This window comes from Halichoerus grypus, chromosome 9 (assembly GCF_964656455.1).
Source record: "Halichoerus grypus chromosome 9, mHalGry1.hap1.1, whole genome shotgun sequence".
In the NCBI taxonomy this organism is placed as follows: Eukaryota; Metazoa; Chordata; class Mammalia; order Carnivora; family Phocidae; genus Halichoerus; species Halichoerus grypus.
Window position 1 is genome coordinate 101,799,891 of NC_135720.1, and position 22,799 is coordinate 101,822,689.

Below are 22,799 nucleotides of genomic sequence, written 5' to 3' on the forward strand. Positions count from 1 at the left end.
ATGAAACTGTCCAGAGGGGAAGTCGGGGCTCTGGTCCTGTAAGGTGGACTACGGAATAGGGAATAGTCACAGAGCGAGAGAGGTCCAGTAAACCTGACCCTGCTGATATAGGAGATAAAAGGCATAGAACGGGCTAAAGACACCCAAGACTCAGGACTCAGGACTCATCCTTGGCACATCTAACCCGGGTTGATGGCTGTAAATCGCATGCCCTAAGCCCCGGTCTGTATGATGCTCTGAGCGTGCTTTCCAAAATGGTTGGACTTAGCTCGGAAGTGGGCAGAGTTGAGCTGATAAGTAAAAGGCTTCAGTATCATAGTGACTGAGGCTGAGAGGCCAGGGCTGAAGCACAGATGCTCTACAGAGAGCTTGGTTCAGAGGTGACCCCACTGATTTCAGAGATGGCCCCACTGACCACAGTACTAGCGGAAATAGGAAACCCAGAGTCCGCAGCTTAGACCACTGCTCCACGGTTTAAAGACAAATATGTGCTTATATTTGAGGCACTTGTCTGAGTTCATTTTAGACATTGAGAGTCAAGATTAGAGAGGAAGGAAACCAAGGACATGTGGCCTGGGGCCAGAAAGACAAAAGGTGTCCTTGAGGCTCCCAGTGATGTGGTCCAGCCCGTTCACCAGTCCTGGCTTCCCTGTGAGAATATGACTGCACACAAAAGTGCTCATGAGAAAGAAATAGCCGAGCATTCCCCCTGCACTTCTTCTCTGGGAGCCTCTGAGGTCAAGGAATTGGAGATTCAGGATCACAGCCAACCTATTTCCTCTTCGTCCACAGTGACAGGTGAGGACACGGGATGATGGAAAGGTTGGCTTTTCTTAGATCCCATGCCTAGTAGCCCTCAGGTGCTCTGAGAGTTCAGAGCAGGTGCTAGAGCCTGAGTTTTTCCCTGTTTGTCTTTGCTATATAATCACTCTAAAAATCAAAAAGAGCACTAGACTGCTTTCAAAGGGGCCTCACTCCTCGGGTAAACAATCACATCTCAAAGTGTATTCATGCTGGGAGGCCACGCGCAAGGTCAGGAGCTATGCTTCCTCTTACAGGGTCCTATAAGCAAGGACCTGCAAGGCCATTGATTGGCAGGTCTCTAATAACAGCTGAGGAACTTGAAATATTTGGATCCCAGATTACTTTGCCGCAATGTGGCTTACTAAAAAAGAAAAAAAAATGTGAGACCTACTTCTATAGGACATGACATATCATTAGATATTATAAAATCTTCACCAACACTCTCTTGGTCTACCTTGCAAAACATTCAGACTGTCAATTGCTTCAACTCATTCTGCACAAAGAACAGCATTAGTGTATCAGGAACAACAGTATAGGACGCATGGTGTCATTGGTCACATGCCCTGGGGAACAGACTCTGAGATGGAGGTTTGCTTGCATGAAGTTTAGTGGGGAGTATTCATGGGAACACCCATGAGGGATGGAGGGGAGCCAGAGGGGGCAGAGGGAGGATCAAACCATGGTGTAGGGGCAACAGAAGCCTCCGCCACGGATCCCACAGGAAGTCTGGAGGTGGGTGGCCCCTCAGATATGTTCCAAGTTTAAGCAAGGGGGCTGGCCCTTTATGTGCAGCATCACTCAGTCCTTAGACACACGCTGACTCCAGCCTGACCTTAGGAGAGGCAGCTTCCCTCAGTCCTTGAGGGGCAACGTGAGAGAGGAACTCGGCTGTGAGCCATCAGCCAGCAAGGCTCCAGGCAGGAGCAAGTGTCTCGGTCCTCAAGGGAGAGTCTTGGCAGTGCATCCCGGCATGTGCGACCAATGCTTCCTTCGAGAATATAAACGGGTGGCCCATTTTCACAGCCACCTTTTTGCAGACTGGCATCACATCTTTGTCTCTATCTACTCTACTAGTTGCCCCAATGCTCTTTGCAAATGGCAGGTCAGCTTTAATAAATATCAGGATCAGATTTGTCTGAAATAAAACCCGCCCTATTGTTGGCATATTGTTATATTAAAATTTCAGACTCTGTATGACACTATAATGATGGATACATCTCATTGACCATTTGTTGATCATAGAATGTACAACACCAAGAGTGAGTTTTAATGTCAGATGATTATGATGTGTCAATGTAGGCTCATCATTTGTCACAAATGTACCGCTCTGGCTGGGGATGTTGATGATGGGAGAGGCTGTGCATGTGTGGAGACCAGGATGAACACGGGAAATCTCTGTACCTTCCTCCCAATTTTGCTGTGAACTTAAAACTGCTCTAAAAGAATTGTCTTTTTTTTTTTTTTTTTTTTAATCTCTGGCCCCATGTGTATTAGTTTGCTAGGAGTGCCGTAACAAAATATCACAGACTAGGTGGCTTAAACAGCAGAACTTTATTTTCTCGATACTCTGGGGACTAGAAGTCTGAGATCAAGATGTTGCTGGGCCAGGGCGCCTGGGTGGCTCAGTTGGTTAAGCGACTGCCTTCGGCTCAGGTCATGGTCCTGGAGTCCCGGGATCGAGTCCCGCATCGGGCTCCCTGCTCAGCGGGGAGTCTGCTTCTCCCTCTGACCCTCCTCCCTCTCATGCTCTCTGTCTCTCGTTCTCTCTCTCTCAAATAAATAAATAAAATCTTTAAAAAAAAAAAAAAAAAGATGTTGCTGGGCCAGTTTCGTCTGAGGCCTCTCTCCCTGACTTGCAGTGGCCACCTTCTCTCTGCATCCCCACATGGTCTTCCCTCTGTACTTATCAGTGTCCTGAGATTTTCTTCTTATAGGGACACCGGTCATGTTGGTTTGGGCCCACCTCTATGACCTCATTTTAACATAATCACCTCTAAAAAGGCCTTGTCTCCAAGTACAGTCACATACGGAGGAATTGGGGGTTAGGACTTCAACATAGGAATTTTTAGGGGACACAACTGGCCCGTAACAGCCTGTGGGAAGGGCTCATGCTTTCACTACCATTTTGTAGACAGAGAAACGGAGCCCAGGATGTCGATGGCTCTGTGCACAGCTCACGTTACCCATCTCAATGGTTTGTCTTCTTAACTGTAATGGGAGTGTGCAGTCGCCTCTCCCCAAGGACCCCTCTGTACACTCAGTAGTTTTAGCACGGCAGAGCCCTTACCGCTGATCTTCCACGAAGCTTGCTTTGAATTGTGGAATTAAGTGACTAAGTTGTTCAAGAATGGAATTTATCTTCTCCATTACTCTGAGAATTATTGTTATCCCATACACAGTCCTTCGCTCTCTTGCGCCAGACTCCAGATCCAGTTTTAATTGTCGTTCCTGAGGCAGATCACTCGCTCTCAAACCGTGTCCCCATTCCTATCCTGTGACCAGGCCAACCCATGAGAAGGACGTATGAAGCCCTCCCCCGGCTATTGCTCTTGAGCCCAATGAAAGTCCTAGTATGTAAGCCCTCAATTCCCCTCTCCAGTCCCCACCCCTGCCCTGCCTGCCACACAGAGCCAAAAACACCTTCAGAGGAAAGCAGAGTACTCACACTCCCATCCCCAGATAAACAGAGGGATAGGGAAGGGGAGCTAACTTTTCTCAAGTGTCTCCCATCTGTTAGACATGGAGGAAGGTGCTTTTATAGACATCACCTTCTGCACTCTGGACCGGACCATAAGATGTGGTGTAGATTGCCCCGACTTCATGGGTAAGCATTTTATGGAGACCCCTAGAGGCTAAATTGCCTGCCCAAGTCACCCCGTAGAATGTAGAAAGGACAGAATTGAAACACACATCTGACTGTTCAAAACCTGTCTTCTTTCCACTGGCCCACCCTGCGTATGCATGAGGGGTATTACAGAGCCAAGCCCCCAAAATCCCCAGGCCCAAAGGCTGAGATGTTTACAGTCCTTACTCCCTGAATGTCAGAGCCCATTCCTGTGTCTGAACCAAAGTTCTATCCGCTGTCTTAAAATGTCTTGTGCACCTTGATGGTCTCCTGCTTACTGAGTTTCAACATTCTTCATGTGTTTTATCAGCTAAAATCTTTCCTCTGCTGGTCCTCAGGTCCTGCGCTGAGGGCTCTTTGATCTTAGCAGGCACCCTCCCAGGGGAAGTTGAGGGATATAAGTTCCATTCTCTGCTTGCCTCTTTCAGTGGTTCTACTCCTTGACTGTGTCCCAGGGATCCTGCATCTCTCTGGAAACCAAGTCCCCGCTCCCAGAGCAGATTTTTACCTTTTGAAGAGCTGGGATGGCAAAGTGGACACCAAATAAAAGCCACCCCTTCTGTTTGTCATGCAAACTTCCAGCCACACCTCTAAATGGAATAAATGGGATTTAGGAAGTTGGAAAGAGATGATAAAATATCACCTGGCCACATAATGCAGTTGAAAAGTGGATTTCTCTGGGCACTGGGTGACCCAGTTGGTTAAGTGTCCAACACTTGATTTTGGCTCAGATCATGATCTCAGGGTTGTGAGACTGAGCCCAATATCAGGCTCTGCTCTCCTTCTGCCCAGTACCCACCCCTCCTTCCCTCTCTAAAACAACCAAAAAAAAAAAAAAAAGAGTAGAAAAAAAATGATTTCTCAATGGGAGTAGAACCATTGAGTCACTGAGTTGTGTTCAGAGATGAGAATTACCAGAAGGGAAAAATTCCTAGGAGAAAATTTGTCTTTAAGCTGAGCTGCTCAGGGCTGATATTTCTGCCTAAGATTCATGCCTGGATGTACCTAATGCCATTTTTCCCATAAGTTCTGCAGGTTTTATTACCTGTTTGCCTAGTGTGATGGTTTTTAAAAATGCTTGTGTTCTCTTATTGCAGAACTGACTACTCAGCATGATAGTTCCCCTAATATGCACTAAAAAGATGAAGAGCTTGGGAAAATATGGAAAAGAAAAGAGACTAAATGCTATTATCATAGGAAATTATTAATTTGACCTTGATACAATACCAAGTAAATCTACCAAACTAAAGGCAATTATTTGGCTTGGAATTACATGATGCTCTGGAATTTCTAAATCTCAGGGGGTTGAGAGAAGTAAAACTTGTTTTCATAACTCATTTGGCTAGAGTCAAAAAGGAAATAGGGGCCAATAAATTAATGCTCAGGAAATTTTTACAAATATAGAAGTTAGATTCATATCCCTCAACATAAATAATTTATTTTTATTTTATGAAAGGGGTACTATGTCAAGTTGACTCAAAATTTTCATCACTAAAATAATTACTATTTGATTTGAAACCAATCTTTATCTTTTTTCTAAACTACCAACACTAAAGGTTCTGAAAGCAGGCCTGCAAAGAGGTACTTGTGTGCATGTGTTGTGAAAAAGGGGTGACTGGCCTTTATAACTTCTGCTTTGATCAAATTGCCCCCCCCACACACACACACACACGGCCATTTTCAGCCCTACCGACTGGCTGGCTGTTTAAAACCAAACTGGCAATAGAAATTTCACTGAGCATGCCCGAAAGTAGTGCTGTTTGCCAAATATTTCCAGGTCCTCACCTTATAAGTACATGGTAGGATTATATTCCTGGGCCTCCTGTGTGTCTGGCCAATGGGTTGAGGTAGATTGATAAAAGGGTTGTACCCAAGAATGTTGTGGTACCAATGGGGCCATCTACCTTGAATGAACTCACACATGAGCAAATTGTGAAAAGTAAATGTTTTTATTTTTATTTCTAAGATTTTTTTATGTATAGCGGTTTAAACACCCACAGATACACATACACACACATACACACACATCATCATCATAATAATAATAATACCAACAAGAATATTTTTAAGTTTCACAAATGAGGAACCTAAAGTCCTAGGAGCTAAATTATTTTACTTGAGGTCTAAAATAGACTAAAATCAAAAACACACTTAAAAGTCTTCTTATTTTAATTCTGTTCCCTATTTTTAGGAAACCTACCATGACTTAACTGTCTCCAAAGTAGATTCGGTGTTTCTGCTGCCACTCCACCCTCCACCCCCATGCCAGCCCCTACCCCTAACACTGGATCTAACTCCTGTCCCCCAAAGCAAGCAGGATCCATGCACAGTGACAATGGCTGGGTTTATGGAGCCACAGAGCAGGCCTTGCGCGTGAAAGCGGACCTCGTCCAGGAGAGCCCCAACAGCTCCAGGCTTGTCCAGGAGCTCAGAAAATGGCTTGCTGTCTTAATCTTGCCAAGGTTGACCAAGAAGCCAGGCTCCTGAAAGTTATGGGCCAAAGAGTCAGTGGTTCTAGCTCCTTCAAGCCCAGTCACCAAACGTCATGCTTACTTTTCCCTCAGCAAGCATTTTCACCCCTGAAAGCTTAGGTGTCACTCCTGGCCAGAAGAGAAAGTCTTCCAAGGAAGCTCGATTGTCCCTCATTCCAGCCTCCCTCTCCCAGAGCTTCACTCTCAGTCCAGGACACGGAATGCCCATGAGGAATGGAGCAGCCTAGGCAAAATGGTTGGAACACACGTTAACAGGAAGAACAGTTGGCATTTACTGATAACTTAATTTGAACCAGGCGTTATTTTATGAGTTCTGAATATGTTAGCTCATTGAATCCTGAAACCATCCTGGGAGGTATGTACGATTATTAGCCCCATTTCACAGATGAAGAAACAGAGGCACAGAGGCATTGAGCGATCTCCTCAAAGTCACACATTAGGAAGGCTATTCTCCCAGCTTCCTTTTTCTGTGCCCTCTACCTTCTCCATGCTGCTCCCTCAGCCCTAAACTCGATGCTCAGAGCCCTCTCTCCCTCTTCGGCTGCCTAAGCTTGACCTCTAGAATGACTGCTCCTCTGAACTTAAAACCTTACATAGAAAACCATGTTGCTTCTCTCGGGGCATTTGCTCAGCCAGTCTCATGTCTCACTGTGGAATGAAGAGTTCTGCATCCTTGGAGGTGAGTTCAGGCATAAACAAATATGTAGAAGGGATTTTCTAGGAACTGAAGAGACTTGCTGGTGACACTGGAATAACCCTGGGGAAAACAGGCTGTTTGCCTCAGAGTAAAGGCCTGCCTTTCATATGAACAGCAGAGGGCACTGTGCAGCTGTGACTTCATAATAAGCATGCCCTCTCTCTCCCTCCCTCCTCTGTCTCTAGAATGGGATTCCCCCGATTAGAATCTATACCTGAAGCAAACTGCTGGGTTTTCATATCTCTGCAGTCCTTCCGTGATCTCAAGACCTCCTGACAAACCTTTCCAAACCTTGTTTCTAAGAGCGATCAAACCTCAGGTCACTGGGATATGAGGAGCTTCCACCCATGCTCAGGGTCTCAAGTCTCTGCAAGTCCAATTCTGAACTCTGGCCCCCTGTCTCACAAATGGAATTCTGCCTATCTCCTCAGACCCCATCAGTCTTCAGTTCTGTGCTCTGATTTAAGGTCTGAAATACTGCCTTTTCCTTGTGGGTTAGCCCTGCCTTGAGCTACCAAACACCCCCATGTTGCTAAGCTGTAATTCTGACCTTGACCCATGGCTGGAGCCCTTCTCTCTCTCTGCTGAAAGACCTCCCTGGTGCTGCCAGGTCTCCGTTCACTTAAAGTGAATTTCCTATCCTTGATATCTAACTTGTAGCCCCCCTAACGTGGTCTGCCCCGGTGTCAGCTGCTGTTCCTGATACTTCTGGTTCCACGTGCGTCCAGATGTAAAAAGCATAGCTCCAATTACTGAGAAAATTCAACAGGCACAGGGCCACCTATGAAGGATACGCTGAAAAAAAAGCAACCCTCAATTCATCCCCCACCTCACAGGTTCAAAAAGAGAAGTTGAAGAATCACCTGGTGAGGATTTCTTTGGGGAGTTGTTAGTACACTCCCACCTCCTTCCTACACTTTCCCCAAGTGCCTGTCGAAGCTTTGTGCCCTCCCCAATCACAGGAATGAGTGCAGTATAGATCCTGGGTTCTACGGGTCTTCTCCAGTTTTTACTACAGCCACCCAGGTATACCCAAATAGCTGGAGATTAGACTTCAACCATGCCTCTCTTCTCTAGAATGGCTAGATTTAGTATCCCCAAGAGGCAGAGTCTCCTCCACCTGAAACAGTCTGACGAATTTCCTAAAGCAGGTCAAACTGGGACCTTAATGGAAAGGTCAGCTTGCACAGGTCATCTGAATTACCTCTTGATGAGTGACTCATCAAGAGATGTTATAGTGATATTCCACTATGGACTAGAAAATGGGCAGAGGTGGGAGAGTTAACCCTTTTAAAGGACTACGATATCCCTCCTCCCCCCTTTTAAAGTTCTAATATAAAAACCCAAATGTGAGAGGATGATTAATTGAGGATAATATGCTGGTGTTTTCCCAGCGCCCCACACATGCCAGTCAGTGTGTATGACAAAGCCCTCTTCCTTTCCCTCCCTTGCCCCGGGACCATGAACCAATGTCCCACAGCAGCACAACATGAGGTTTGTAGGATCTGTATCTAACACAGCGGGTCCCCCAAGAGTTCTACCAACTCAGAATGTCTTTGAGTCCACGAGATTCTTTCAACTCTCTGCTTTGCCCATTGTTCGCTATTCGGCCCTGACTCTGAGACTCATCTATATCATGTACAAAGGCCAACAAAACTCTCCAAGACACAACCATACTAAAACTGATCACCCCTGCCCACATCTCCCTACTACCTCTCAGGCTCCCGGCTGCCATTTTGTTACTAATCTCCCCTTCACAGATGCCTAATACTTGTCTTCTCCTAATTTCATCTGTGTAGAAATATGTCTCAGAGGTTGGCTGTTAGGCAGCTAACTCGCTACAATTCTACCCACAGCCCCTTAGGGATGATTCTGGGCTCCAACTTCATTATGGAGAGACAGGCTTGTTGCTTTGTGATTTCAATCAATTAAGTCTTCCTTCTTGACAATGAGTCTATTATAAGTGTCACCGCTCACTGACAAGATGGAATTAGGGTGTGTAAGTGCTATAGACAGCAAGGGTGTATCCTCTATCAGTGGAGATGTGATGACATCATCCTCTCACTGAGGAAAGAAAAGTATGCTTAAGATTTGGTCATATAAGAATAAAAAATACTGGGCGTCTGGGTGGCTCAGTTGGTTAAGCGACTGCCTTCGGCTCAGGTCATGATCCTGGAGTCCCCGGATCAAGTCCCGCATCGGGCTCCCTGCTCAGCAGGGAGTCTGCTTCTCCCTCTGACCCTCCCCCACTCATGCTCTCTCTCTATCTCATTCTCTCTCTCAAATAAATAAATAAAATCTTTGAAAAAAAATACTAACTCAAAGGGATATATGGCACCCCGATGTTTATAGCAGCATTATGTACAGTAGCCAAATTATGGAAACAGCTCAAGTGTCCATTGACGGATGAATGGATAAAAAAGAAGTGATATATTATATATATATATATATATATATATATATATATATATATATATATTACTCAGTCATAAAAAAGAATGAAATTTTGCCATTTTCAACGACATGGATGGAGCTAGAGGGTATTATGCTAAGTGAATAAGTCAGTCAGAGAAAGACAAATACCATATGATTTCACTCATTTGTGGAATTTAAGAAACAAAACAAATGAGCAAAGGGGGATAAAAGAGAGAGGGAGGCAAACCAAGAAGCAAACTTTTAACTACAGAGAACCAACTGATGGTGACCAGAGGGAGGTGGTCAGGGGGATGGGTGAGATATGTGATGAGGATGAAGGAGTGCACCTGTGATGAGCACCGGGTGATGTGTGGAAGTGTTGAATCACTATATTGTACACCTGAGACTAATATTACATTGTATGTTAACTAACTGGAATTTAAATAAAAGTTTTTTTAAAAAGATTTGGACATACACACTGAGATGACATAGTTTTAAAGATGTGCACATTTTCATTTATGCGCTGGGCAATAAAGAAGTTTCTAATCTCTGAAAGATATATCCACCTGTTCCCTCCCCACCTCACTCCTGCGTCACACCAAGGTACTAGTGTGCTCACAGGGGCATTAAGGGGTTTGTCACAACCTGAAAGCGAAGATTCTCCTTCAGTTTTTAATACTCACATCTCATCTTAAACGATTCATTAATTTAGATCCATTGGTTGGGCTTAAAGATGCGTTCTAAATGGAAAAAAAAAAAGTAACAGTGATGTCAGTAAGTAATGGCATTGACAAAAAATGCATTTATATTTATGTATACAGCTGCCCAGAGATAAACACGTAAAAATGGGAACATGAAAAGAAGCATTTGAAATGACATAGCTACACAGAATTAAATTATATTTCATTGAACCTAACATTGTTAGCTGCATCATTATTTTTTCTTAAAGATTTATTTATTTATTTATTTGACAGAGAGACACAGCGAGAGAGGGAACACAAGCAGGGGGAGTGGGAGAGGGAGAAGCAGGCTCCCCGCGGAGCAGGGAGCCCGACGCGGGGCTCGATCCCAGGACCCTGGGACCATGACCTGAGCCGAAGGTAGAAGCTTAACGACTGAGCCACCCAGGCGTCCCTGCATCATTATTTTTATGTTCCACTAAGAAAAAGAAAGAAAAAACTTGCCAATTAAATCATGACATGCCACTGATTGTAAGATACATTCCGATTTCAGAAATGTTAAAAGGTAAAGAAAATACCTATCTTAGCATTGATGAACTAGGGTACCAAAAGTCACGCCCAATACTAGCTAACCATAAATGCTGACTCTCAATATGTTCAGAAAATGTTTTGTTTGTTGATTTTTAAGAAAGTAGTTTTTATTGAGAAACTGTTGGTGGAGTAAATGACTGCATTAATATGGCAATGATGGCAATTTCAGTCAGTACCTTAAAAGACGGATAGCTTGGTCAAAGTCATCTTCAAGATCAATAAGTATACAAATACTTCAATCCAAGAATAGGGTTTACTCAAAAGAGTTCTGAGCAAGGAGAATGTGAATTCTCATGATTATCTGTGTGGCTTCAGGCAAATCTGGTAGGTAATCTGGGCCTTGGTTTCCTTACCTATGAAATGACTAGGTTGGCCTAGAATCTCATTTCTAACTCATCTCTCATTTCCCAGCTCTGTTTTATGAGTCTAGGATCCTGGCTTCATGTTGTCCCATCTCAATGGTCCAGATATCAAGTTGAAATACATCCAAGGTAGAAAATTCTCTTGAGACGTATATTCTACCGACCTTAAGCTTTAGCGGGATACTCTAAATTTGTTGACTGAAGACATGAATGAATGTCTGTATACCCTAAGAATTCTTTGCTAACAAATTCTGAATACTGAGCTATAATATTTGTCTCTGCGTGACTCTGCTGAGGACACTGACCCTTCAGTATTAAGACTGAAAGGGAGGGCTTACCTCTGCTGCCCTGGATCTCCCTTTCAGTGAAGACATCCTCATCTTCAAAGCATCTCTTATCTGAAGAAACAATGACAGTGAAGAAATGACAACATCCCCCAAACCCAGACCCATGCCTTGAAACTTCGAGACCACTAACCCTGGCAGAAGCAGCATCAGATGGCTTAGCATAGTGCTTAGCCAATAATAAGACTTGGATAAAAGTTGAGGTGTAGTTATAATTCCATTTAGGATTAAAATTAAAATTCTGGCTATTATAATTAGATTTAGGATTAAAATTAAAATTAAAATTCCGGTATGGTTTTCATTCTTTTAGATACACTCACACACAGCCTCCTGTTGACTTAAGTCAACAAATGAGAGAGTAGAGTTCTCTCCTTTCCTCCTCTCAGCTGATGCCTGAAGCACCCCCATAAACTCACCCCCATGGACCAGGCTTTCTGATCAAAACTGCTTCATCCCCCGGCTACCCTGAGCCACATGGAAATTTTTACAATGAGAGAAACAAATTCAAATTACCTTGTGGTCCATAATGGTTCCAAACAGCAAGATGAAGAACCCCTATGGCAAAATTCAACAGAAGTATGAGGGATGGTTTGGCAGACAACATCCCAATTGTAATTTTAATACCACTCTTCTAGATATCTTCCAGGACAGTTATTGGGTATTAGAAACTTCAGCTTCTACTGATTCAGAGAAAATGCATTGGCAAGTATTTTCTGTGACTGTACCTCAAAGAAAGAGGGTCACCTTCATTCTTGTGTGTGACAGTTATTGATATTTATTGAAAGGCTGCAGATGTAGGATGGTGTTTCTCTACCTTATCACATCTGTTTACTTTCTTTCCAAATATTAAGTAGTTGTTCTTATTCATCATAACAGTAACATGACATAACATGACATGGAATCCTGTAACTCAAAGTGACAATCATGGAAGGTTTCTTGAGAAGTGAAGCCTGTTATTATAGTTTACTTTCAGTTGGGGTTAAAAGTCACGAAACGGCAGGGTCTCTGAGCTGGTAGAATAAGTTTATGCATAAAAGAGAGAAAACTACAGAGATCTAAAAGACCAGAGTCTCTTCAAGTTTAAATTATTTGTTTACCTATAAAGTCACAATAATTGATAGCCAATCTTTTTAAATGGTGGAAGTTGAAGTTAAGAAAATTCTGGATCTTGCCACGAGAGTGGAAGGAAGGCTGGGTTTCCAAGGATAGTCTCATGGCAGAGAAACGCTAATCAGAAGACGGAAATTTTTTAAATGTGAGTCACAGGGAAAGCTTGCTGAGAAAAGTTGGAGTGTATTTAACTAAAAGTGTTTCAGTATTTTTCTTTCTATCAAGAAAAGAGAAAAAGAAGTGATTCAGAAAAGAAACAGAATAAAACTTTCTGGGGTTTAATTAAGTTGCAAAGTAAAAAATAAAAAAAATAGAATGAGATCATTAGTCACCAAAGTAACTTCAAGAGTCGGGGAGATTTATGTCAGTCCAAGAGCTTTTGATCAAAAAGCAAAAACAAAAACAAAAACAAAACACCACCACCAACAACCATAAGTCAAACGCTTTTCTTTAAAGCCATGCAAGGCAAAGCGTGAAATAAATGTTCTCCATAGTTATTAAAGAAGTATGAGTAAGATATATAATTGATCTGAGCTGACATTTCTTAAAAGTCTGCTTTGTATTTTGTACCATGTTTTTAAATAGAGTAATAGTGACACGTTAATAGGAATACATTGCTGCTTTACTAAGCAGTTATATTTATATATTTAAAGCAGTGGTTGGGAATTTGTGTGTGTGTGTGTGAAGAACCAGATAATAAATATTTTTGGCTTTGCGGGCTACACAGTTTCTGTTAGAACTGCTCAACTTTGCCATCGTAGCTCAAAAGCAACCACAGGCAAAATGTAAACGAATGTGTATGGCTTTATTCCAGGAAACCTATTTACAAAAACAGGCAGCAGGCTGGAGTTTGCCAACCCCTGATTAAAAGCACAATTAAGGATATGAACCTGCCAAACTTGCTATTACTCATAGGCATGGAAAGCAGTCTGGCTAGTGACAGCTTCCCAAAAGTACAAGTTCAGTAGCCAACATAGAGTAAAGCAACTATTAGAGGGATAATTTTGCCAAACCAAGTATGGTAGAGCAAGAAAAGAAAAGAAAAGAAAAGAAAAGAAAAGAAAAGGAAAGAGATGATCTCAGATTTGTATCTTTATCTTACTAAGGAGATGGGTGAGGCCCAGAGAAAAGTGACATTTCTAGGGTCAGGCAACATGCAGCAAGATCCATTTCAATGAAGAACAACCTAGATTTATTTCACAGGAAAGAGCCATGAGAACTCCCAACTGGTTAACACTCAAAGAGAATGGCAGGTCCTGTCTCGTCGTACTATGGAAAATGACTATTTCACTGAGTTCCCAAACTGCTTGAGAAAGGATAAAAACTTCTTTGTTTTGAGGCATACCATGTGAGTGTAGACTCACACATCTTTGACCAAAGACTGGTTCTCTATAAGTGAAGGCCAACTTCTTCTGACACTGAAACTTCAGGAGGGATACAGGTAGATCGGTTGAGGACAGAAGGAAAGAGGTTCCCACCCAGTCAGCCTGATCAGCTGAATCCAACTTGACAATCAATAGGGTGAGAGATGCCACAGCTCAATGTCTCTAAGACATGGAAAGAAATGAAAGGCACATTTTGTATTCTGTATTTTTCAATCATAGCCCTTTTTTTTGTCATATAGCCAGAATAGCGAATTATAAAATAAAAGTAACATCTTATAAATAAAATACTAATTAATAATATTAATGAATAAAATAAGTCTCTCTCTCTTGGTACTTACCTGGAAAGCATTGAGAAGGGCAAAGATTATATGGAATATCAAGGAAGTGCCTTCTAGAAGTGTAGCTACTCCAAAACCCCAGGTCAGTCCCAGCAATGGGGTGAGGATGGCAACATTTTTGCTGATCCTCATAATTATGGCTAGATCCTGAGACTTGGAACTGCCAATAGAGGGCCTCTGAGTGTTGACAGCAACAACCAAAACCACCACAAGATTCACGGCCACAATGACTAAGGCTGGGACAGCAAATGCTAGAAGGGCTTTGGTACTGTCCCAGTTAAGCCAACAGGCATCGGGTCTCGTGTAGCCCTTCTCTGGCACTGTGACAGCAACGGTGGTGGCGGCAATGACCAACGGGCACCCATAGCCAACAGCAAAGCCAATGGCCATCATGCGGGATTTCATCATCCTACGGAAAACAACTAATATTCCATAGATGATGAGCAGTGCTTGGAAGAACATCCAGAAAAACAGAGAGAGGTAGAAAAAGTGGCTGAAAAATGTCAGTGCAACACACCAGTTGGAGTCCTGGGCCTTTTTGTGAAAGTTAGAGTTTATGATGAACCACACATTAGCAATCAGGAGGGACACGGCTATGTTCACGATGCACACGTGACGTATGTATGATACCTCCGTCACAACCACCCGGGACCACACCGCGGCTTCGACGATCAGGCAAAGAATCAAGCTAAAGATGGAGATGCTGAGCCCAATGCAGGTGATGTAGTCCAGGATTTTGTTGTCTATAGATTTGGGGGACATTAGAATGGAAAAGGACATCACCATGTTGGTGTAGTTACACAAGCATTTCACTTTGTTCATGATCTCCAACGTGGTTTCACAGGCATTCTCATCCCACCTCCTTTTCCTCGAGTGCCAGCCAACACACTGTGCCCTGGCACTGCGGGATTTGTTGATCTTCTCGAAGGTGAATAAGACTTGCTTCAGTCCTTCTGGTAAAATCACTGAAAGGACGAGACCATTTACAGGTCTAGGAAGACTCACATTTTGCAAGTGGACTTCCTTCAGTATGGTCCCCAAGGTGGGAAAGGCTATGCTGATGGCTTGGGATGCATTTGGTGGCAGGTTCCACAGCTCTTGCCTGGGAATTTCTATCATTCCTAAGATACCCTCTGTTGTACTGTTCATGCTTGCGGAGAAATTGAACTTCTCCTCTGAGGTATTGTGGTTGATGCGAAGCCCTTTTGCCTGGATGAAGAGTTCATCCACAAGGTTCTCAGATGCATTGTGGAGGCGGAGTTGCCTCGCAAACAGATTCACTGACTGCAACAAATCCGAGCTGGTATTTTTGTCTGGAATGAAAGCCCAATTTGAAATGGCTGCTGTGTCAAGGATGTGGTTGGCCACTTCACTATAACTCTGCAATGGAGAAAAAATGGAAATTATGCTAAGGATTTACACGTTATTGTAGAAAGTCCATTTCTAAAACCTGAAATTTCTAAAGATCAAGTGATCGGATCTTATTTGACATATTGCTCTTCAAATTCATTGTTTATTAGAATCTCATGCTGAGAGATGAGTCCTTCAGAGAGGGAAGTAAAGTAAAACAATGATTAAAATAAAATAAAAATCATAGGTAAAGTTTACCTGCTTTATTATGGGCCCCAGGGCAGCATTTCCAAACTGCAGTCTTTATAACCCAAGATTCTCATGAGATATTAATGATTGTTTAATGGAGGGAATTGGGGATAGATTCTATAAAAACCTAAATTTGAGAAATACTGCATACTGTATCTCTATAATCCCCCCTTTTATAAAGAGGGTCAAACCTCATTAACATGTGAAAAACTTTAAAAAGTCCTGCCAGAAGGAAACCTGCTTAACTTTGTTTAACCCAGAATTCCTACCTCTGCTAGGTACAGATCTCCCTTTTAGAAACGGAGCCTCCATTAACATTTCTCCAAATAATTATGTTCTACAGAATGAAATTTGGGCAAGACCGGAGTAGACACAGTCTTGCTCACAGCCATCCTTTTGGGACATTTTCTTGAAAATAGTAAGTCTGTACAAAAAGATGTATTAAAAATGTGCCAACTTCTTGAAAACTTACATAAACTAGAGTGAATCAATATGCAAAATTGAAATAAAATGCCTATCCTTGTTGTTACAGTTGCTGTGGCTGTCATATTTTGGACCCTGAAAAGTACATTTGAAACTGTTAAAAGGCAAGATTTGGTTTAAAAAAAAGAAGAAATCTGTCAGTTTTTTTAACGAAATTATCAAAAAATACCTTCATTTTGTCTTGGGTAACATTATCAGACAAATCTGTAGAAATATTTCTTAGTAACTCCACTATAAATGCGATGTTTCCAGACGTGGCTTCTGATGATTTCACAACATCGAGTATGCAGGCATAATCAATTGGACAGTTCCTGCGGATTCCTTGAGCTACACTCTTCACGGGCTCTGGTGCTCGAAAGTCAAGAACGTGCACGGGTATGGATGATGCTGCTAGAGGAAGGCGTGATGCACTATTGAAGTCCTGCTTTAAAAAAAAAAAAAATCGCTCAAAAATGATTAAGTACCTAACATATGTCAGAGTAAAGGAGCTAAGGCACCAATACACCACGTGGGGAAAAGAGAGAAGCAAGTAGTCCTAAAAGGGGTTTAGATGCCAAGAAAGATGGAAAGAGTAAGATGGAGTCACACACAAATGAGAAGTTCCATCAAAATTCCCACAAGATCAGGATACTGACCTATTGCTTTCAGGACAGTGGTTTTAACTCAAGTGTGATAACAAGACAGTTTTCTCCAGAGATGTGGAAAAATGCTAAAATCAAAATCTGTCTACTTATTTTAATTTTTTGAAAGGGGAGTCTCATGGAATTTGTGTGTGGGGGGGTGGATTTGGAGGTTGGCAGGATAAAGAATACTAAATTGCAATTTCAAGAAGTTTAGAGTTCACTAATTAGACGAAGGTACACACAAATCCATCTTTAGAGCTCAAACTTTAACCTCTAAGCATTTACCATTGTGTGAATGAGTTTCAGATCTATTTTTAAGAAAAGATGCTGAGAGGGAGAGAGAGTGGCGGGGGGGCGGAGAGTGTCTGAGAATTTGGGTAAGTAAGGAAGGAAGGAGAAAAGACAAATTTCACCCACTCTGCCATTTTCCCAAATCTAGATCTGAGATTGTTGCACCGAACAGAACACAGGAAAATGCCTCTACCATCTCCTGGGAAATTAGCCCTGGAAGCCAATAATATGCAAATGTGTCACCTTAAAGAGTGTCTCCACAGAAAGGCTTGTACATGTTTCGGTTGATTTTTGCCACTTGTTTTGATGACATGTAAACCCTATTTCTCCATGAAAGGGCTGAGCACAGGGCTGGCTGCAGTTGGAAGCAGGGATGCAAGGTCCTCGGCATTTCTCTGAAAAGGAAAAGAGAGAGGAGGGGGCCTAATTAGCGTTGCTGCGCTCTGATGAGGCAGCTGACTCATTCTAGGGATTTGGGGATTGCTTGCTTCCCAGAGGAGGTGACACTGAGCAGTGTCCTCAGCACCAAGTAAGGCGTGCCAGGCAGACTGCGGCGCTGATGTGGAGGCAGAGTGAACTGCACATGGAGAGGAGAGGTTGCAGGTCAGACAGAAAGGCTAGTTTAGAGCACCTGAGGGGAGTGGGGAAAGAGATGAGGATGGGAGAAAAGCAGGAGTCAAGACATGAAGGACTTTGAATTCTGTGCGAATATGGGGGTTACCAGAAAACATGATTGGATTTTTGAAAGATAATTAACAATAGCATAGAGCAGAAAGCAGTAAAATTTTCTATAAAGGCCCAGATAGAGTTGCCAGATAAAATAAAGAAAGCCCAGTTAAATACTAATTTTATTTTCAGACACAGTCGATTCTCATTATTTGCAGTAGTTATGGTCTATGGAGTTGCTTCCACAAACACTGAATGAGGGGAAATCAAGGCAGGTTCTTACGAGCTTCTTCTCACATTTTTATCAACTGATTAATATACGAGCTCATTTTACGTGTGTTTCTATTTAAAGACACTTTATGTTGTTGATTCATTAACATTGAACTCATGGCCAATAGCACCGTAACTCATAACAGCACATGAACAAAGCTTATCCAACATGTGAATTTTCTCCTTGAGACACATCACAGTCTCCTTAGGAACACCAGACAGCACTTCAGAACTACACTGAGGGCCATTTTAAACAGCAAAATCACAAACAAAAGCACAAAATGCAAAAAGTATGGTATTAGTAATGCCACAAAAAGAACACTTGTTTATAGTAGGACAACTGAAACAAGAAGGCAGAGAGCCACCTTGTTTGGCTGGGAACTTGCACCTTAGCTAACTCAATTTTTCTTCTGTCTGTGAATGATCCAGAAAGCACTGTGAGTAGTGATTTAGGGGTTACAAATAAGTTTCAATGAACAGGAGAATTTACAAATACAGAATCCATGAATAACAGGGATCAACTGAAAATATTCAGTTAAACAATGAGTAAGTTTCTAGTGTTCATATGACCCATGCAATATCATTCATGGTTTATCTGATATTTAAGTTTAATGAGGCATTGCATATTTTTATTTGCTAAATATGACCACTCTGGCCAGAGTATAAATATTTTCAGTGTTGTAGGCCATGTGGTCTTTATCAAAACTACATAACTCTGCCTTTGTGACATAAGACAATCAAAGACAATATGTAAATAAATGGGCATGGCTCTGTTCCAATAAAACTTTATTTCTAAAACCTGGTGGCAGGCCTAATTTGGCCCATGAGTAGAGTGGATTGACTTGAGGTAAGGAGCCCAAGAATGAAGTTGTTGAAGTATTCCCAGGAAGAACTGCCTTAGGATAGTGGTAATGGAATGAAAAGAAGTGGGTCCTAATGGAAGCTAGTAAGGTGTTGAAATCAATAAGATGTGGTGACTAATTGTCTGTAAGTCAAAGGACTTCTATATTTATGGCTTGGACAGCTCTGAGGATGACTCCATTCATGGAGAAAGGAAACAAGTAAGTTTGCATTTTTCTTTACCACCTACCCACTGTCCCTGGTTTTGCAAGTTATTTAAGCTCAGTGCTTCTCAATTTCTTCATCCATACAGTTTGGAGGTGATGCCATAGTCTTGTTACAAACATTGAGGGAGGATCCTGTTAAGCACTTCAATTGGTGTTGCTATAAACGCTCACTGAAGGTTAGCCATCTCTCTCCCTCTTTTCTCAATTCCTCGTCTATGTAGAGATGTATCTGTTGCTAAAAAATATATTTGGCAATGTCTGTGCAGAATCCAGTGATCTCTACTATTTGGGTAAGAACCATGTGATTTCAGTATCTTACTAGTAATGATTATCTCCATAGTTTATCTCTGAGTTTTTGAGAGTAACCCGTCTCACCAACACAATACCTATCTTACATCACTTCAGTAGACTTCTCAGCACCAGAGTGTTATGTACATTTAAGCATTCTGAAAATATCTTCGCATGAAGGAATGAATTCTTCCCTGTTCCCTCTTCTGTCTCTTGTTAGCTCATTAGTTCAAACAGATTTCCCTTTGGGGGCTCAAAGTGACCACTTGTCTTCTACTCTAGAATGCATGTGAATAATTTGCCAACTTGGGTCATTGTCTATGCCATGGATAATGGTATAGTTGTAAGAGAGTCTATCAATACTGGTAAACAATGAGAACTTGTTAGAGACTGTTATTCCAATTGAAAGCTTGCGGTCTGGGGACGTGCTCGGCAATATCCGTGCCCTTCATTTACTCTGCCCATGCTCCATATGGAAGAAGACTGTTCTGTAGACACGTACCTTGCATCCTTCCAGTCTTGAGTTTCCCTTCAGGATGTTGAAGTTTATCTCCATCCTGTAAAACATAAATTCCCAAAGGTCCTCTTTACTGTGGGACTCTCCTCTCTTATCTCAACATAGAGGCTCCATGTGGAGATGAAGAGAAAATGTGTTGAGGACTCAGAAGAAAACTGCACCAGGTCCACGTGTGATGTCACAGGAATTTGCAGACAGAAGCACTGAGGTGAGCATAGACAGAGAAAAAACTCTCCTCTGAGGAGGGCTAGAACCTTGCCAGTGGTCAGTTGGCCCCTGAGGGTCAGGTTAGTGGATTGGGTACATATTTTGGAAAGTTTAAGTACCCAGGGAGAAAAGGGATGTAACAGTTATAATGCTAAGCTGGTCTCCTTCTGTATTAACTGTGACTGTGAAATGGAGCTAATATGATCCACCAGATACCACAGATCCCCAGAGAGGAAGAAATGAGCAGACGCTAGGAATAATCGTTAGGTGAATAGAATAGAAGAGAATAAGAGAATAGAATAGAATAGAATAGAATAGAATAGAATAGAATAGAATCACACTCTTTTGTCTCTTGGCTATAGGGCTATAAGGGCTATAAAATATCTAAAAGAAAAAAACCACCCTTTATGTTACAGATAAGGAAATTAAAACTCAAAGAAGCAAAACAACTTGCACAACTAAGGAGAAGCAAAGGTAAGGTCTAGAGCTGAAATGCTACCTGCCAGGCTGGTATTCCTCCTCCCAACAGCTGCCTGTCTACATTCTCCATGGCTTGCAAAGTGATTTTTCTACTGTACTGTTGCACTCTGTTGCACCCTGAAAATATACTGTTGCAGGGCCCAGCCACCTCTCAACTTTTCTTTGTTCCCTTTAAAAAATATATCAGCAGGAGTAAAATTGTAGTCATTTGAAATTTTATTAAAGATTATGTTATTTATCATAAATTTAGCCATCTAGGAGAACTGACAGATTTCTCATGGGACCACCTGAGAATGGATCAAACTTACTTTTATGTGGATCTTGGATCTATAGTGAGAACATTCTATGGCCAGAAATAACATTAAACAGCAAATCATGGTTGCCTGGGACTTCATTTTCACACATTAGGATCTTCACCTGCAATACAGAATGAAAGTGGATCCAGCTGGAGGTGATAAGGCCAGACAACACAAAACTTAGCCAACTAACCAACCCCTTGGTGACCCTACTGGGAAGTTGTCCAAACCAAAACCTCCTGCTCCAAGAAAGGACCCCAATATTTACTTTCAGGACAGCAAACATGTAAAAAAAGGGGAAGACTTTCTCTCAACTGTTAACTTGTCTACAAACAATAGACAGGAATGAGGGACGCACTAGGAAAGATGTATGTTCACCAAGGAGTCATTTCTGATTATTTGATCCACAATTTTCTTTAATAGTAACATTTATCAAGAACTTTTATTTGCAAATCACTGTTCTGAGGACTTTCTTTGCACTAACTCATTTAATCAGATGGCATAAGACAGTATTACCATCTTCATCTTATCAGTGGAGAAGCTAAGGTACAAAGTGTGGAGCAACTATGAGTCAAGGTCACTCATAAAAAGTGGTGGAGCCAGATGATGCAGCTGGAAAGCCAAGTTCTAGAACGGGACCTCTCAGCAATGGTACTATTGACATTTGGGGCTGGATAGTTCTTTGTTGTCGGAAGCTGTTCTGTAAATTGTAGGATGTGCAGTAGCATCTCTGTCCTTAACCCACTAGATGCCAGGAACAGCCTCCTCCCCAGCTGTGACAGCCAAAAATGTCTCCAGACATTGCCAAGTGTGCCCTGGGAGAGAAAATTGCTCCCAGTTGAGAACTATAAAGGGGCAAAGGGGGTCAAGTAACTTAAAATGAAATGAATATACACTATTGTCTGTTACTGGAGCAAGCACTGAGACTCTCTCTTATAGATGGATCAACTATTATACAGAGAAACTAGAAGCATGAGAAGGTAACTATTCTTTGGCCATGTCTCTGTTTCTTGCCTTTTTCTTTCTTTAATATATAACTGACATGTAACATTATATTAGTTGCAAGTGTACAACATAATGATTCGATATTTGTATTTTTGTAAAATGATCAGTAAGTCTAGGTAACATCTGTCACCACACATAGTTACAATTATTTTTCTTTTGATAAAGCCTTTTTTCTTGATAGTTCCACCTTTCAAAGACAAATCTCCAAGAAAGCATCTTTACAACAGTTGAAATTCATCAACATCATCATGATCATCACCACCATACTTTTCTTACAAGATAGTGGAAACTAAGACCATTTATTGGAAACAAAGTTCCTTAGAACAATTTTCTGGTAGTACAGATGCAACAAAGTAAAAATATCATGAACTTTAGATTCAGCATGAGCTAAGTTGTTAATCATATTTATGCTATTGATGAACTATTTGACCTTTGTTGAGGCCATTTTCTTTCTCATCCATCTCATAAAATGTGAGATGATTATACATTCTACCAACCACCCTTTATCAAGTGCCTCCTATTTGCCAGGAACTGTGCCAGATGCTGGGGGTAGGGAAATAAAGGGTGCTGTCATTTCCATAAAGGATGTCCAGTGAGGAATGCAGACAAGTCAAACCAATAGTGAGAAGAGAGATCATCTACATACTGCAGCTAGTGAATAAGGCCAAGCAGAAACTGAGCCTCAGCAAACATAAATTCCTTTATGCTCTAATGGAGACAAACTAACTCTGATCCATCTAGGCTCACCAGGCAATCTGTGGCCAGGGAGCAAAGAAAACTCACTGATCAGGGATCAGACCTTTCCTGGGTGGAGTCAAGACTAAGATGGACTTTCATGACTCCAGTGAGCCTTCACATGAGAGGATGAGTCACAGGCACTTACAGGAAGGCTTCCAAATTGTCTTTGAGCTTAAAATTCTTTGAGTTCCTAACCAATGAACAGG

General features: G+C 42.0%; 1 protein-coding gene across 1 annotated transcript; it reads right to left on the reverse strand.

Annotated features, from left to right (window-relative positions):
* Positions 1 to 5,579: 5,579 nt before the first annotated feature.
* ADGRF4 (adhesion G protein-coupled receptor F4) lies at positions 5,580 to 20,973 on the reverse strand. The gene is made up of 9 exons (XM_078055263.1): positions 20,863 to 20,973; positions 19,853 to 19,907; positions 17,303 to 17,454; positions 16,315 to 16,566; positions 14,064 to 15,443; positions 11,744 to 11,785; positions 11,225 to 11,284; positions 9,937 to 9,993; positions 5,580 to 6,364 (listed from the first exon to the last, which is right to left on the reverse strand). Exons 1-8 carry the CDS (start codon positions 20,947 to 20,949, stop codon positions 9,940 to 9,942), a joined length of 2,082 nt encoding a protein of 693 aa, XP_077911389.1. The 5' UTR covers positions 20,950 to 20,973; the 3' UTR covers positions 5,580 to 6,364; positions 9,937 to 9,939.
* Between the last annotated feature and the right edge of the window lie 1,826 nt (positions 20,974 to 22,799).

Excerpts from the sequence above, each read along its gene's own strand:
- ADGRF4 (XM_078055263.1), bottom strand. The coding sequence starts at position 20,949 with ATGAAGTCCCAGGCAACCATGATTTGCTGTTTAATGTTATTTCTGGCC. Across the intron at positions 17,455-19,852 it reads CAAGACTGGAAGGATGCAAG|AGAAATGCCGAGGACCTTGC; the intron begins GTACGTGTCTAC and ends TTTCCTTTTCAG. Across the intron at positions 15,444-16,314 it reads TTACCCAAGACAAAATGAAG|AGTTATAGTGAAGTGGCCAA; the intron begins GTATTTTTTGAT and ends TCTCCATTGCAG.